Consider the following 15,934-nt stretch of genomic DNA (forward strand, 5'->3'; position numbering starts at 1 on the left):
CTGCGTCCGTGCCGTGCTCCACCGCCCCGGCCCGCCTGCTCCTCCCCTCTGCTGCGGCAATGCCGTGCTCTGCCGCCGCCTGCCACAGCCCGGCCCCGCGACTGACTTTCCCTCCGCTGCGTCCGTGCCGTGCTCCGCCGCCGCCGCCTGCCCCGGCCCTGCGCCCTGTCCCTTCGAGCCGCCGTGCCGCCATAGAATCTCCGCGCATTGTTTCGTGCTGGGCCCCTGCCTCAATACTTGTCGAGACGTACCGTAGGCCCGTAGCTGGGCCCCTGGCTCAGTTCCGTGCCGACTGCCGAAGTGTGCCCAGCACAAGTCCAGCCAGGCTCGCTTCTCCTGAGTCCAGAACCGACCCGTTCCCGAACCGCCTCTCGCGGATGTACATCGATGTCACCGGTTCACCCCCTGCCCCGACCGAGAAAAACCGCCCCGACCGAATCGCTCCGCTCCCATCTCCTTCTCCTCTCGCTCCACAAGGCGACGTCCACGGCGAACAAAACCTAGCCGCCACACAGCCGCCGCCGTCCTCCCCGTCGGTAACTCCGGTGACGCTGCTCTCTCCCGGCGACGCCGCCCACTGCCGCTGCCCTCTCCCCCCTCCCCCCCCGCCCGCCCGCCCCTCGCGGCAACTCTCGGCGACTACAGCTGCATCCGTTGCCATCCTCCCCTCGGCATCATCCCGGCGAGTACCTCTGTTGCCAAAAAAATCTCCCGCCGAGGTGTCCAGGAGCAGAGCTTGGGGCCGAACAAAAACCCAAACTCCGTAGTTGGACCGTGGAGTGCTGAACTGAGCAGCAGGAGCAGATTTCGTGGATTTTGGGGAGCGGAGGGCTCCCGAACAGGCGAAGCTAAGGTCTGAATCCCCACTCCAACCCGCTCAGCCGACACCTCGTCCTCCCTATTCCGCTTCTCCACCGGCAAGCTGCTACCAGCCGCTGCCGGCGCTCCTGACGCGGCTTGTGGCACCGCACCGCTCGCCCTGATGAGCACTGATGGGAAGATTGACCTGGACGCCACGACGAGTACCCTGGGGCCGGAGGATGACACGGCTCAGGGGTTGATCTTGCCGAACAAGGAGAGGGTTCTGTATCGGCCTCCGCCAGGAAAATCTGCCCTAGGTTCGTGTAATTGAGTGTCAAATTATGTTCTTTTCTTTTCTATAAACGTGAATTTTTGTGTGCATTATGTCTAAGAGGCCATGGCAACGTTCGGGCGCTGTACTAGTATATACTTAAATAAACTAAGCCATTTTTGAAATTAACATATGCATCAATACCTGGCGAAGCGTAGAGATCTGAGTGAGCTAATGGCAGTCTGTGCTTTGGCAGGTTTGGACCTCCTTGCTCACAGGAAACGAGAAAAAGAAGGGAATAATGCATTTAAGCCTCCTCCACAGAAGGTATTGGCTGCAAGTTCTTTGGATGAAGAGCCAGGATCTACGGAAAATGAGGCTAGCAGCTTATCGGGTGGCGATCGTGGCAGTGTGTCTCGGCGTTATCGAGGAACCAATTCCAGTGAGAAAACATCGTCCAAAGGTACCTCTTCTGTTGATCTGTAGACAATATGTACACCTCTTGTGTTAAATAGCCATTATATACACTCTTATAGTGTTATGGCTGCATGATAATGATTCATTTCATTGTTATGTTTGTCAATCATAACTAAAGCTTTATCGTCTGTTCCAGAATCTACAGTCACTGATGAGAATGAAAGGGGTCTTACACCTAGACATCGAGATGAATCCTATCGGCAACAGGTCACTAATCACATATATGTTGAGAATTTTCTTACTTCTGTATGTTCACCTTACTAACCAAGTCAACATTTATCTGTTTGTTGCTTACAGACCCACATCTCGAGGCATGATTCCTATGATGACAGAGGATCCGGTGACAAACGTAGTGAACGCGAGGATTCCATTGGCTATAGTAGCAGTGGAAAGCGAGGATACCGTGATGATAGAGAAACAAATGGTAGGCGCAGTGAACGGGATAGATCTACATCCGTTGACTACGCGAACAAGAAGGGTCGGCATGAACATAGCTCAAGAAGCTCAAGAACACCTGGTATCATGTTGGTCTATTATTCTTTTCATGTTTTAATTTGACTTAACACATAAGCTGATAAAAGTTGTCGCAATTGCAGCAAGATCTGATTGGGACAGTGGCCGATGGGAATGGGAAGATACACCTCGGCGGGAGTACCGTGATGATCGGCCTGGCTCCCAAAGACACCATCCAACAAGGTCTCCTATGCTGGCTGCTGCATCCCCTGATGCACGATTGGTGTCTCCTTGGCTAGGCGGGAGTACACCTCGTTCAGCAGGTAAAGAAAGCTCAGTCTGATCTTCTGTGATATTTGCGCTTTGTTTCCAGGAAGTAAATATGTCACTTCATATCTCAGTGACCTGATCAACTTATTTATAATCATATTATTTATGTTGTTTTAACTTCTAAATGTCCAGCATCCCCATGGGATCATATTTCTCCGTCGCCAACTCCTGTGCGAGCTTCGGGTTCGTCAAAAGGGTCTTCATATTCAAGTTCTAGAGAAAAATCTCACCAGCTTACCTTTTCAAATGTAAGTCTTCTCGGATCACTTTATAGGTTCTTGTAAGTTCTCATTCTGTTTCTTCAACCCCTGGTCATTATGAGCTATAGCCGTTACTGTGCTATTCCAGAATACTGAAGCTGATGGGAGCCCCTCAGCTGCTGATAGGAATCATGAGCTTACCGAGGAAATGATGCAAGAGATGGATTATAATGCTGATCGTGCATGGTACTTTTTCTTCCTCGTAAGATTTCCTTAGCTTGTTATCATTAGAGAGAATGATATTGGTGAGTGCTGTCTGATACATAATTTGGAGTTTCCTGGACCTGCATACTGGGTGCATACATGGTAACTTTCTTAATTTGTATGAACTTGTGAGCCAACAGATGTTAATAGCATCTGAAATAATTTGGCAGAGTAATTATGCCTTCTGTGTATTTATACTGAATTTCTGAGCGTGTATGCGTACTTGTCTTTAAGAAGTGCCATTTATTTGGCATGCGCTCTTCAGTATGTCCTAGTGTAGAGCAATGAATTATATCAACCAACCATTCTTATATACCAAATTTAATTAGTCATTCGTCTAACCTTTAAAAAATCATCAGGTATGACTGTGAAGAACACACCACCATGTTTGATGGTGATAATTATCTTGCGGATGATAGTTCCTACAAAAAGAAGGAAGCACAGTTGCCAAAGAAGTTGGTAAATTCCTTGCTCTTTTTACATATATCACACCTTGCAGTACACCACTCTAACATTCACCAACTATTCGTAAGAGTAGTAGTAGCACATATTATTGCAACTGCAGAGAAGTAGAGGTCTACGGAACTGTGAGTGTATATGCCTATATGGTAAATGACTACACATAGGGCCTGGTACTTCATCTTCTAGCAAGACTTTTGTATAATAATGGGTCATGTATTGTGGCAGATCCCCTGTAACCATGTGATAACGATAATATACTCACATGTCAATGTGGAAGTGCATTGTAGAAGTCAAGTAGGAAGAAATACAATTGCTTTAGATGCATGCTTTTATTTTTTGCATATATTGTATTTTATATGTTATCTTCTGGATCTTGGTGTGCTTACATAATGCAAAAGATTCATCAGAAGGAAATTATAAATCTTATTATATAATTCATGCAACCTGTTTCAGTATGGTTCACACTTTTATCAAAAATGTAAAATTTAGGATGCTAATTCAAGAATATTAGATGTTTCAATTTTTTTCCAGTAAATATGGTTGTTTATCACTTTTTGATGATTTAACTTTTACAATATATGTCATACTCTGGTTTTCTTAACTATTTTAATTGGTTGCAGACTCGTAAAGATGGCAGTCTGATGACTCTTTCTCAGAGCAAGAAGTTATCACAGATGACTGCGGATAATGCTCAGTGGGAAGACAGGCAGTTGTTGAGATCTGGAGCTGTTAGAGGAACAGAGGTGCAGACGGAATTTGATGATGAGGATGAGCGTAAAGTAATACTTCTTGTTCATGGTATGTTGCTTTTTCGTCATATTCTTTTTGAGGATATTCTGTTTGCAGTATTGTAGACTTGTAGTTGCGACTAAAGCAAGCACCACATCAAACCTTTTGAAAACCATCAAATCTTGTTGTGAGGTGATGAGAGTACTAAATATGTTGGTAATGTAGACTCACTAACACAATGTTAATAAACTAATCAGTTCCTTCCAGCTGTTTGTCTTATTTCCCTTTTCCATTCGCTGGTATATGTTCTTGCTATGACATATCACTGCTCGAACTTGTGATCTTTCTGATCTTTCACTCTCAAAAGCTTCTCTATCACAGCAAGCGTTGAACCACTCACATGTTTCCATTCCTTCTACACCAATCTGAAACCTATATCTTCCATAGGGCCTTCGATGTTTCCTTTGTGGTACATAATAGCTATGTTTGTCGCGAAGAACATGACCTAGCATGCCCTTACCGTTTTTTTACTGGTTCACGACGTTCTTTACCTGTTTACAGTACATTCATGCAGTTGAATTTTAACAAGTTGGTGCTTTATTTTTGGCAGACACAAAACCACCATTTCTGGATGGGCGCGTTGTATTTACAAAGCAAGCAGAGCCTGTAATGCCACTGAAGGATCCAACGTCTGATATGGCTATCATTGCCCGCAAAGGTTCTGTTTTGGTTAGAGAAATTCGTGAAAAGCAGAGCATGAATAAGTCACGGCAACGCTTCTGGGAGCTTGCAGGATCTAATCTTGGAAATATATTGGGTGTTGAGAAAACGTCTGAACAGGTGAACAATTGCCACATTTTCTGTATCGCAAAAAGTACAGTGCCTTGTCATATGTTTTACTCACTTTTGAAAAATCAGGTTGATGCAGATACTGCAGTTGTTGGTGATCAAGGTGAGATTGATTTCAAGGAGGAAGCAAAGTTTTCACAGCACTTGAAGGAAAAAGCAGAAGCTGTCAGTGAATTTGCAAAATCGAAATCTCTTGCTCAACAAAGACAATATCTTCCCATATACACTGTCCGAGATGACCTGCTACAGGTTTGTACTTGGTTTTGGAGACTTGTTAGGAGTGTTTTTAGTTATGTCATGATGTTTGTCTGAGTTCCCACTTCTGGATACTCGTTATATCTCAAAGCTATACGATTACATTTATATACTGTGGATTGCGAATTACATAGCATCCGAAAAGGTTGGAAATTTGGAATATTGTTTTGAGTGAAGAGCACCTCTAAAACAAGGAAAGCATGCAATATACAGATTCTTGCTGTTTCCTTTAGACAACTGGGATAGTTGGAATATTAATTTCCTTCGGGAGTCATGTATACTTAGGCATCATTCTTTATCTCGATATTTTACTTATCTTGCTATTTTTAGTTTCTCTCAAATAATTGTGGTAAAAACAATGCCTAATAACTATTGTTATGCTGCTGCTATGGAGCAGGTTGTGCGTGAAAATCAAGTTGTTGTGGTTGTTGGCGAAACTGGTTCTGGCAAGACCACTCAACTGACTCAGTATCTGCATGAGGATGGATATACCACAACTGGTGTTGTTGGCTGTACTCAACCAAGACGTGTGGCTGCCATGAGTGTTGCCAAGCGGGTCAGTGAAGAAATGGAAACTGAGCTTGGTGATAAAGTCGGATATGCTATTCGATTTGAGGATGTTACTTGTGCTAAGACTATAATCAAGGTACAGTTCTGCCTGTGCTTTAGTACTTATTATGACTTAAGATGTATAATCTTGTTTTGTGTTCTCACTTGATTCATGATTGTAGGAAGATTCCAGACACTAGACTGTGCATAGGTTAGGCTTGTAACCTAGTTGTTGTTTTTATTTTATTTATGCCCCGCTTGGATTGCCGTATTTAGGCCCAATACGGGTGTAACTTACAGCCCGGTAAAATAAATTGCTCCCGACGAGAAAAAGTCTGATTGGATGGCCGTATCGGGACGGGAAGTTTCTGTCGTTTCGCCGAATTCGAGCATAAAATAAGCCGTGCGTCAGGACCTCCTTTTTTCTTTCCGGGGGTTTATTTGGTGCCCAGATTTTTACGCTCGTAAACATTTTCGGGTGGAAATTTTTATCGAACTTCCAAGCGGGGCCTTATGGTTTTCTGATTAGAGATAGTTGGTCACAGGCCCTGAATTCTTCAGACCAGATTAACGCTGTGAACTTTGGCAAATTAGCTTTGGTTGATTTTCAGTTTAACATGCGAGTCCTAACACATGTTACATGTCGCCTTCTGTTTGTTGTGCAGTATATGACAGATGGAGTACTTCTCCGTGAAACCTTGAAAGATGCCGACCTTGACAAATATCGGTATGCTGTTAACTCGCCCCTATTCTTTTGTACTGTTGATATAGTTTGTAGTATTCATGTGCCGCAGTCTCGAAATATTGCTTGCCGTACTGAGTTTCTTTTTGTTGTTGCAGTGTTATCGTCATGGATGAAGCACACGAGAGATCCCTCAATACTGATGTTTTATTTGGTATATTAAAGAAGGTTGTTGCACGTCGACGGGATTTTAAGCTAATCGTCACATCGGCAACCCTAAATGCAGACAAATTCTCAAAATTCTTTGGAGGGTAAGCTAACTTTTTATACTCCGTATTTCCTTTTCCTTGTAAATATTTAATCCACTGTCTTTCTCTGTAAACTCTATAATGTTTTTCTTTGTTTGCAGTGTACCTGTATTTTACATTCCTGGCAGGACATTTCCTGTTAATATCTTGTTCAGCAAAACACCATGTGAAGACTATGTGGAAGCGGCAGTGAAGCAGGCTATGACAATCCACATAACAAGTGGCCCTGGTGACATCCTCATTTTCATGACTGGGCAGGAAGAAATTGAAGCTACCTGCTATGCTCTAGCTGAGCGAATGGAGCAGCTAATATCATCGTCCACCAAGACTGTTCCCAATCTCTCCATCTTGCCCATATACTCGCAGTTACCTGCTGACTTGCAGGCCAAGATCTTTCAGAAGGCAGAAGAGGGCACTCGAAAATGCATTGTTGCTACTAACATTGCTGAGACATCCCTTACAGTGGATGGTATCTTCTATGTCATTGATACCGGGTATGGAAAGATGAAGGTATACAATCCACGGATGGGCATGGATGCTCTTCAGGTTTTTCCATGTAGTCGAGCAGCTGCAGATCAGCGTGCAGGACGGGCAGGAAGAACTGGTCCTGGCACATGCTACAGGCTGTTCACAGAATCAGCTTACCAGAATGAGATGCTCCCTAACCCTGTGCCAGAGATCCAAAGGACTAACCTGGGGAATGTGGTTCTCTTACTGAAATCCCTCAAAGTCGAAAACTTGCTTGATTTTGACTTCATGGACCCACCGCCCCAGGAGAATATCCTTAACTCCATGTACCAGCTCTGGGTGTTGGGTGCCTTGAACAATGTTGGTGGCCTTACAGAAATAGGTTGGAAGATGGTGGAATTCCCGTTGGACCCCACTCTTGCAAAGATGCTTCTTATGGGGGAGAGGCTGGATTGCCTTGATGAAGTATTGACTATTGTATCCATGCTCTCGGTGCCCTCAGTTTTCTTCCGGCCAAAAGATAGAGCAGAGGAGAGTGACGCCGCAAGGGAAAAATTCTTTGTACCAGAGTCTGACCACCTGACACTCCTGAATGTCTACCTTCAATGGAAATCAAATCAATACCGTGGAGACTGGTGCAATGATCATTTCCTCCATGTCAAGGGTCTCCGTAAAGCTCGGGAAGTGAGATCTCAGTTGCTGGACATACTGAAAGCCCTGAAGATCCCACTGACCTCATGCCATATGGAATGGGACGTGGTGAGAAAGGCTATCTGCTCAGCATACTTCCATAACTCTGCAAGATTGAAGGGCATTGGAGAGTATGTCAACTGCCGGAATGGGATGCCATGCCACCTGCATCCTAGCAGCGCACTCTATGGTCTCGGCTACACCCCTGACTATGTCGTCTACCATGAGCTTGTCCTGACAACCAAGGAGTATATGCAGTGCGTCAGCGCAGTGGACCCGCAGTGGCTGGCAGAGCTGGGCCCCATGTTCTTCTCTGTAAAGGATACGGATACGTCCCTCCTAGACCACAAGAAGAGGCAGAAGGAGGAGAAGACTGCCATGGAAGAGGAGATGGAGAAGCTAAGGCAGGAGCAAGCTGAGGCGGCACTTAAGGAGAAGGAGAGGGAGCGAGCGAAGAGAGCCAAGCAACAGCAGCAAGTTTCAATGCCGGGCCTGAAGAAAGGTTCGACATATCTGAGGCCCAAGCGGATGGGTTTGTAGCTTGAACTTGCAGTTTTTTTGTAGACCGAGGCAACTTGTATAATAGCTATGTTGTTGATTCGTGAGCTAATGTAGACATGTAGTATGAGGTCTGCACTCTGGAGTATGTATGATACACACGCAATTGAAATGTAACATTCAGTTACGTGGGAGGGAACAAAAATGGTAGTAGTATCAAACTCCTGTCACGACGACAAAAAATTGCAGTTGATGTTTCCTTCTTTTTATGTATATTTGTAACCAAGTTTTGGTTCAAATTGCCCTGCACACAGACGGTTCATGTATGATTTCCTATCCGATACTCCAACCGTATGTTTTATTTCGTGTGCCTCCTTGGTCCTCGACAGATTCTTTAGCTCGAGTTTAGCTCCATCTGGAACACAGGGAGTCAAAACACAGAAAGTGATGGAATATGAAGCGATATCGTCCAGTACAGATCAGCTCTCTTTTTTTGAACTGTTCCACTACAGATCAGTTCAGTTACTCAGTTGGGTGGTGAATTAACTGAAATCGACGATGCTCAGGAACACACGTTGTTGCGAGCTACTTCCTCTGATCTTAATTCTTATTCTTGACTCAAATTTGCTCAAATATGGATGTATCTATTCTTAAAAAACGTCTACATACATGTAATATTTCGACAATAATTTAAAATCAGAGAGAGTAGGCTAGTACTCCGTAGTTTCATCAGCAATATGTGGAGCAGGGAAGTGATGTGTGCATTGAGTAGTGAGTGCTCATGTCTTATGTAGCTCACACCTAGGAACTTAACTGTAACTATGTCAGAAAAGGAACTGAACTGCAAGTCTACAAGAAATCAACCCGCCGCAGCCACCGAATTGCCACAGAAAAAATAGTGTGCGCCTTCTCTTTTTGAACCTACAAAAATGTAGGTTTGTAGGTTCTGCTCATAATGCTGCCAGCCTCATTCATCATAAACAAAACTTATTATGTGGCTGCTGGGATTCGAGCCCAGGTCTCCACGGCCACAACGTGGAATTCTCACCACTAAACTACAGCCACTTTGTTGTACATAATGACTCATTCCTTTTAATAACATAATTTGTGTCGCTCTAGGACGATTTGTAAGTAGAGCTGTACTGTAGAAGTGTAAGACTACCAGCTACTGACGGGGTCGACGGGGGGAGCACCGGAGCACCCACTGGCCCCGCTGGCCTCATGCGCAAACCCTGCCCTGCTTCATTCTCTACCTTCAGGACTCTGCCCAAGGGGAAAGGAAAACAGGTGCCCTAACCGCCGGAGGCGGAGGTGAGCGGCGCGTCCCCGGCTCCTCGACGGGGAGTAGGTACTTTCGTCCTACTCCTCATACTTGTTTACCTACCTTACCTGGGCTCGCGGGAGGCCTCGGTCTCAGATCCATCGATGTCGATTCTTCCTAATCTTATTTACGGGGCCGCGGTAGGCTGGTAGGGGGCTTCGTGAGTGGAATGCCGTGAAAAAAGGTCGTGCTGGGGGCTAGTGCAGTGTATATTTTTGCCATGCATGCCGAGCGTGTTCGTTGGTGGCAAGTCGTCCTACTCCTCATACTTGTTTACCTACCTTACCTGGGCTCGCGGGAGGCCTCGGTCTCAGATCCATCGATGTCGATTCTTCCTAATCTTATTTACGGGGCCGCGGTAGGCTGGTAAGGGGCTTCGTGAGTGGAATGCCGTGAAAAAAGGTCGTGCTGGGGGCTAGTGCAGTGTATATTTTTGCCATGCATGCCGAGCGTGTTCGTTGGTGGCGAGTGATTGCGCCGCTGACTTAGCATTTACCGAATATGTGCTTGCTGGATTTACCGCAGGTCTGGCGCTGGTTGGTTTGGAATTTCAGATCACTGGGTGCGTGGTGGTGATCATAAGAGTGAATTGTGCGCTTGGATGGTTCATTTAACCGGACTGTGAATTCCCATTTTAGAACTGTTCCGCATTGTGCTGGTGCATCACTATAGGAAGGATCACGTTTGGATGATTTGGTGTTTTTCCCTTGCTGGGGTTGTTGTTATACTTGGCTTAACAAGGCATTAATGGAAGCAAATTTTAGGCACAGTTTTCGGTAAACACAATATGCATTTTGTTATGACTGTACAAATGGCGTTCAGTGGATTTAAAAAAAAATGATACATTGTGCTCATGATAGGATTGTCTGCTTACATATGTAGTTTGTGTATGTGTGTTTCAGTGTGTGTGATCCCTCATAGTATAGTAATCTGAGATGCTATAATAATAACCAGTGTGGGAAGCACGTGATCAGTGGTTCATCTCCCCCAAATGCAGATTACAAATAGAATGTTCTTTATACCAATTTTCCTCCAAAGTGATGAGATAGGTCAACTGGTCTGGGCAAGGCTCTGATTTTGGTTTCTTTCCAATTTGAGCCTGCCATTCTACTCCGTATTTTTTAGGCAACCATGGTTTGTACTATGTACCATAATTATCAGATTTGCTCAATTGGGCTTCAAACCCCGATCCCAATTGATCGATCTAGATTGGGTTTCGGGGTCACATTGATTCGAGTGGGATCCGTGGCCCAATTCGTCGATTTCTTGTTCACAAAGTTGCAGGCTGCTTGACATCAAAATCGGGAAGATTAGCCTCAACTAACCTGTTTTGAAGAACGGCTTAACCTACAGTAGCTTCCCTTTTGCCCAGCAAGCCAGGACCGCAGGGATGAGGAATTTTTCCAAGAATGACTTCACCAACAGTAGCTTCCCTTTTGCCCAGTAGGCCAGGACAGCGGGGATGAGGAATGTTTCCAAGAATGACTTCACCTACAGTAGCTTCCCTTTTGCCTAGTAGGCCAGGACTGTGGGAATGAGGAAGACGTAGTGGCTGCTGGACGGCATATCGCCGCTGAGCCGCGGCAGCTCCTGTGGCTTTTGCCTGCGTGCATGGCGGACAGTGTCTCCTTCCGGTGTGGTGCAGCAGCTCCTCCGGTGCCTGGCCAGTACTGTGACGCAGAAGCAGACGGTGACTGCAGCAAAGTCGTGGTGGCCAGTGCCACGTGGATGCATCGGCGGGGGGCCTTTTGGAGTCGGGAAATTCCTGGGACAAGAATCTAAAGCGAAGGAATTGAGCAATGTGTGTGATTTGGATTTGGGAGAGAACATGTGGCCATGTGGGGGAATTTTGGAGAAGATGCCGTGGAAATATTAGAGAAGACGAAAGGTGTGCCTCTAAGGTTTTAACTGCAATTTCCCCTCCTGTACATGCACATGGAATTTCTAATCAGTTTGTAGTTAGGAATTTAGTGCCTGTAAGTAATTTTGGAAGACGATGGGTCTGATTTCCAACTACTTCACTCACAGTGCGACATCAAAAGAAATAGCGCCATGGATTGTCTGACCTAGTTTACACAATGATTTAGCGTCAGAGGTTGTAGAATGAAACCAAAATTCATGCACTTGCATGATTTAAGCATTCAAACCTTGTAGAATGCCTAGAACATTCATTACAAAAGGTTGAAAGATATTATGACTATTCAAATAATTGCCCTCTTTTTTTGTCTTGCTAGATAGCCCGAGCAATATTAGTTCAGGCAAAAGCATTATTGCTAGAGTAGGTTTTTTGTGGTGCTCCAAAGATGTACCATATACGTCTAAACCGCTGAATATTTAAGGACAAAACAATCTACTGTTACCCAGCGGGAAATAAAGTTCTGCACCTGCCACTTTTTAGATTTTAGAACAAATAGTGGCTATTTACCTATGTTGCATCTTGCATGTGTATGTAATGCACTTAACACGCGCTTTCCCAGCATTGGGAATGGTGGGTAGTTGGCAAATGATATGGTGGGAAGAATATCTAAAAGCTTTGTTAACAAAAAAAATGTATGCATCATACACATGCTTTTTCTGAAATTCGGAATTATTGTGTGCTTGACTGTATCTGTGCTGCACAAGTATCCGTTGGCTTAGCAAACCTTATGAATTATTTGAGCGGATCCAAATATTCCATCATAAATGGTGTATTTGAATTTAGTGATTATTGCTCATCACTTTTGAACAATTATAAGAAATGATGGGGTTTTCTTGTCATTATTCTTTGATATGCACTGTACTACTTGAAGTTTTTTCTTCTCTTTTTACACATCATTTGCATCATTTGTATCTGCACAAATGTTAACATCCCTGATTCCCTGTTCTGTCTACTTTTTCCCCCAACAATAGTGGACTGAGAATAATTACTTGCATTCTCGCATCATGTTTTCCAGGACAAGATGGACCTCTCATCTCAGGATCAGACAACACAACAACAACAAAAACGAAATGGCCGAAGAGTAGTTGGTAGCTCTCAAATCTGGACAGTATGTAGCTTTTCCCTTATTCCTCTCACTCGGTAGTCTTGAGCAAAACTAAATACTGAAATATTCTATTTTCTACAGCGGTATGGTGTTCTGCTACCAAGCCAGCAGACAAGGAAGCTAAAAGAATGGGTCCTAACTGATGAACAACAACAGCTAGTCAGTGCTAGTGGCCTTGGACATCTTGCTCTTACCACCGGATTTACCATCGATCGTTCTTTGCTTACAGCCTTTTGTGAGAGATGGGACAATGAAACAAATACTGCACATTTCATGGGATTTGAAATGGCTCCTTCTCTCCGTGATGTTTCATACATTCTTGGAATTCCAGTGACCGGTCATGTAGTGACTGCAGAACCCATTGGTGATGAAGCTGTGAAGCGGATGTGCTGTCATTACTTAGGAGAGAGCCCTGGTAGTGGGGAGCAACTATGTGGCTTGATCAGATTGACTTGGTTGTACAGGAAATTCCATCAACTGCCAGAGAACCCCACCATCAATGATATTGTATTTAGCACCAGAGCATACCTTCTATATCTGGTTGGCTCTACCTTGTTTCCTGACACAATGAGGGGATTTGTATCCCCAAGATATCTACCACTTTTGGGTGATTTTGGGAAGATACATGAGTATGCTTGGGGGGCTGCTGCCCTTGCTCATTTGTATAGAGGATTGTCTGTTGCAGTAACGCCAAACTCTACCACCCAGTTCCTCGGCAGTGCAACTTTGCTCATGGTACTGTCTCTTTTGTGTATTTCTTTTGTTATTTATATTTTTGTTTATACCCTCTTCTTCACTAATCAGAGATTCCATTGTTTCCACAAGGCCTGGATTTATGAGTATTTTCCGTTAACTCAACCCCAACAAAAGAATCAGAACACCTTACTGCCTCGGGCATGCCGATGGAACTTTGGAGGAGTGACACGTGGACAGAGAAAGAATGTTATGGAATGGGGAAAGGTTTTCGAGCAGCTTCAGTTGTCTGATGCAAGTCCAGTTTACCTACTTTTATAAAATTATACCTATGTTTTATTTGCTGCTGAATTTATTTTACCTTCATTATTTTTCAGGTCAACTGGAATCCTTACAAAGACATAAACCCAGCTATTGTTCCAGGCTATTGCATTGCAGCAGATAACGTTTGCTACTCCCGTACATGGCTAATCAGCTTTAACATTAAAGAGGTGTATGTACCTGACCGGTTTACTAGGCAGTTTGGGAGGGAGCAAGGTCGCCTCCATGGGGTGCCAATGTGGGCAAGAAGAACTTGGAGTAAGGGGAAGGACTGGAGGATTGAGTATGCTCGTGAGATTGAGGACTTCCATCAATTGGTTGGCTGTCATTTCACCCCTTCTGCAGAAACTAATATCAACTCCCTCCCGAATTGGTCTATAGCCGGACAGAGTACTACAGGATGCAGTCGGAATGCCCCTCAAAACTTCTCTGTGATGGTAAGCCCCCAGTAGGAATCCATTCATTCATACATTTTTCTAAAGCATTTTGATTCTTGATATGACCGTTGGTTGTGGGTTGTAGGTTGAAGATCTGAAGAATGATCTCCCAGTAATTGATCGCTATCTGGAGGGACAGTTACTGCCTGTGGAGGTCGCAAGCTTCCTAGAGAGGGTCAGTACGATGATCAAAACTTACTCCCCACCACAGAGCAGTCAAAGAAAAGAGCAAGCAGCCCAGGGCCAAAATCGCACTGTTAGTGCAAAGAACCCAAGAAAGAGGGTAAAACCTTTGATCGCTCAAGATCCTTCGAGCCCTCAGGATTCCCTGCTATATCAAAATCCAGGTGTGCTGGTACCTAATCAGGCTACCAAGAGTAACAGGGTGCTGGATGGCACTGTACCTTTGCTAAACGGAGAAGTGTTCAAGGAACATGAGGCCATGGATCCCTGGCAAATGTCGCATTTGGCGGCGGAGTCCTCTTCCTCACCAGACTCTAGCTCCCAGGAATCAAGAAAGCGGAGGCAATGCCCTGACGAAGCCAGAACCCCAAGGAGTAATGAAGTCCTCCGAAGGAGTGGAAGGCTCTGCGTGCAGCTCAAAATGTTCAAGCACAAGGACGGAGTGGGGGCAGAGGAGACCAACCCGATCTTTCTCTGATGGACACCGACATCCCTGGCCGGTTTTCGCATTGTACAAAGTAGTGGACAGCTTGTGGGGTTCTGGGCCTTGCTCGTAGTGAGTGAAACCCAGCCTTTTGCGTTTTAGATAGCTTATCTCTCCCTCTAGCTTATGTGCAACTCTGTGGTATATGCACTGTAGGATGTCCTCTCCAGTCTTCGGTAAATCTGCAGCTCTTTTCTAACCTTTGTGTTGTGTGTTGTGATGACGCCCGAGCCTTGTTGCCTTCTGTTTTGGTGCAGACATGCAAGTGCTATGGTCTCTCGAGCTGATCTACTTTGATAACATCCAGACAATACACCGTGAAAGCTGGGAGAAATATCGTTTCCAAATAGGGCCTACTTGTTTCTCAGTTTCTAGTTTGTGTGGAGTAGTACCATTGGCATTGAGGTCTGTTTGATTCGCACGATTCCAAGAACGTGGAAGTAGGAAAACATTAAATGCCATAGCCTATTGAAACATGGACGAATAATTGAAAACCGGTTTTCCTATTGACAAGTTGTATGTTTCTTATTTAGAAATCAGTCGACTTGTTTGGCCGTCAAATCTTAATTCAACGGCTGGCAGCTGCACGTTGAAGAATGAAGAGTGGAGATGTCATCTAGGTAGGGTTTTGATACTTCATAAAATGAAATTTGATCACGTGTCTGAAAAATGACCACACCCATTGAAAACAGTAGTTGTTTGATCCTTTGTGCTCGCACACGCACAAAAGCAGAAATTTGTAGGGAAAGAAACAAAAACTTTCAAGAGGTTGAATTCAATGAAAAACGTTTTTATGAAATTTGCATGTAAAATGGTCCACGGGAAAAACTCCTATGCTTCTTATTGATTTTGTTCTTAATTGAACCGTTTTGATACTTCGTAAAGTGAGATTTGATCGGGTGTCTCAAATACCACGCTCTGAGAGGAATACATTGCTCTGTGAACGACAAACAGATTAAACTAATATCCCTAAAAAACAGATTAAACTAATAAACAAAGAAATGTTCCCTGAGTTAGATACAACATTCGTGCACGAGGGCAGCCAACCGGTCAAGCCATCTCAATAACACATACTCTCTCCGTCTAACAAAAAATGTCTCAAGTTTGTCAAAATTTAAATATATCTAAACATGACTTAGTGTATAGATGCATTCAAATTTGGTGACGTATCCTGTGAAAACTCTGG

General features: G+C 44.4%; 2 protein-coding genes and 1 non-coding gene across 7 annotated transcripts; 2 read left to right on the forward strand and 1 right to left on the reverse strand.

The window, feature by feature from the left end:
* The first annotated feature begins 417 nt into the window (after positions 1-417).
* On the forward strand, positions 418-8,595 carry LOC100830086 (pre-mRNA-splicing factor ATP-dependent RNA helicase DEAH7). The gene is made up of 15 exons (XM_003563000.4): positions 418-1,118; positions 1,329-1,535; positions 1,686-1,756; positions 1,847-2,066; positions 2,146-2,325; positions 2,465-2,580; positions 2,681-2,778; positions 3,156-3,255; positions 3,879-4,056; positions 4,598-4,827; positions 4,906-5,085; positions 5,489-5,737; positions 6,306-6,367; positions 6,481-6,633; positions 6,732-8,595. Exons 1-15 carry the CDS (start codon positions 983-985, stop codon positions 8,326-8,328), a joined length of 3,777 nt encoding a protein of 1,258 aa, XP_003563048.1. The 5' UTR covers positions 418-982; the 3' UTR covers positions 8,329-8,595.
* Positions 8,596-9,279: 684 nt separating this feature from the next.
* On the reverse strand, positions 9,280-9,351 carry TRNAH-GUG. The gene has a single exon. It is a non-coding gene; the product is annotated as a tRNA-His (tRNA).
* A 102-nt stretch (positions 9,352-9,453) lies between these two features.
* On the forward strand, positions 9,454-15,097 carry LOC100830395 (protein MAIN-LIKE 1). Of its 5 annotated transcripts, XM_024457914.1 has the most exons (7): positions 9,460-9,634; positions 10,980-11,495; positions 12,541-12,633; positions 12,712-13,365; positions 13,456-13,617; positions 13,701-14,081; positions 14,167-15,097. In XM_024457914.1, exons 3-7 carry the CDS (start codon positions 12,547-12,549, stop codon positions 14,740-14,742), a joined length of 1,860 nt encoding a protein of 619 aa, XP_024313682.1. In that variant the 5' UTR covers positions 9,460-9,634; positions 10,980-11,495; positions 12,541-12,546; the 3' UTR covers positions 14,743-15,097. The 5 variants fall into 5 exon arrangements, with proteins under 5 accessions (XP_010237912.1, XP_024313682.1, XP_010237905.1 ...); XM_010239610.3 differs by lacking the exon at positions 10,980-11,495 and having other exon boundaries at positions 9,454-9,597; XM_010239603.3 differs by lacking the exon at positions 10,980-11,495.
* Positions 15,098-15,934: the final 837 nt, after the last annotated feature.

Source organism: Brachypodium distachyon, chromosome 1, assembly GCF_000005505.3.
Source record: "Brachypodium distachyon strain Bd21 chromosome 1, Brachypodium_distachyon_v3.0, whole genome shotgun sequence".
Lineage (NCBI taxonomy): Eukaryota > Viridiplantae > Streptophyta > Magnoliopsida > Poales > Poaceae > Brachypodium > Brachypodium distachyon.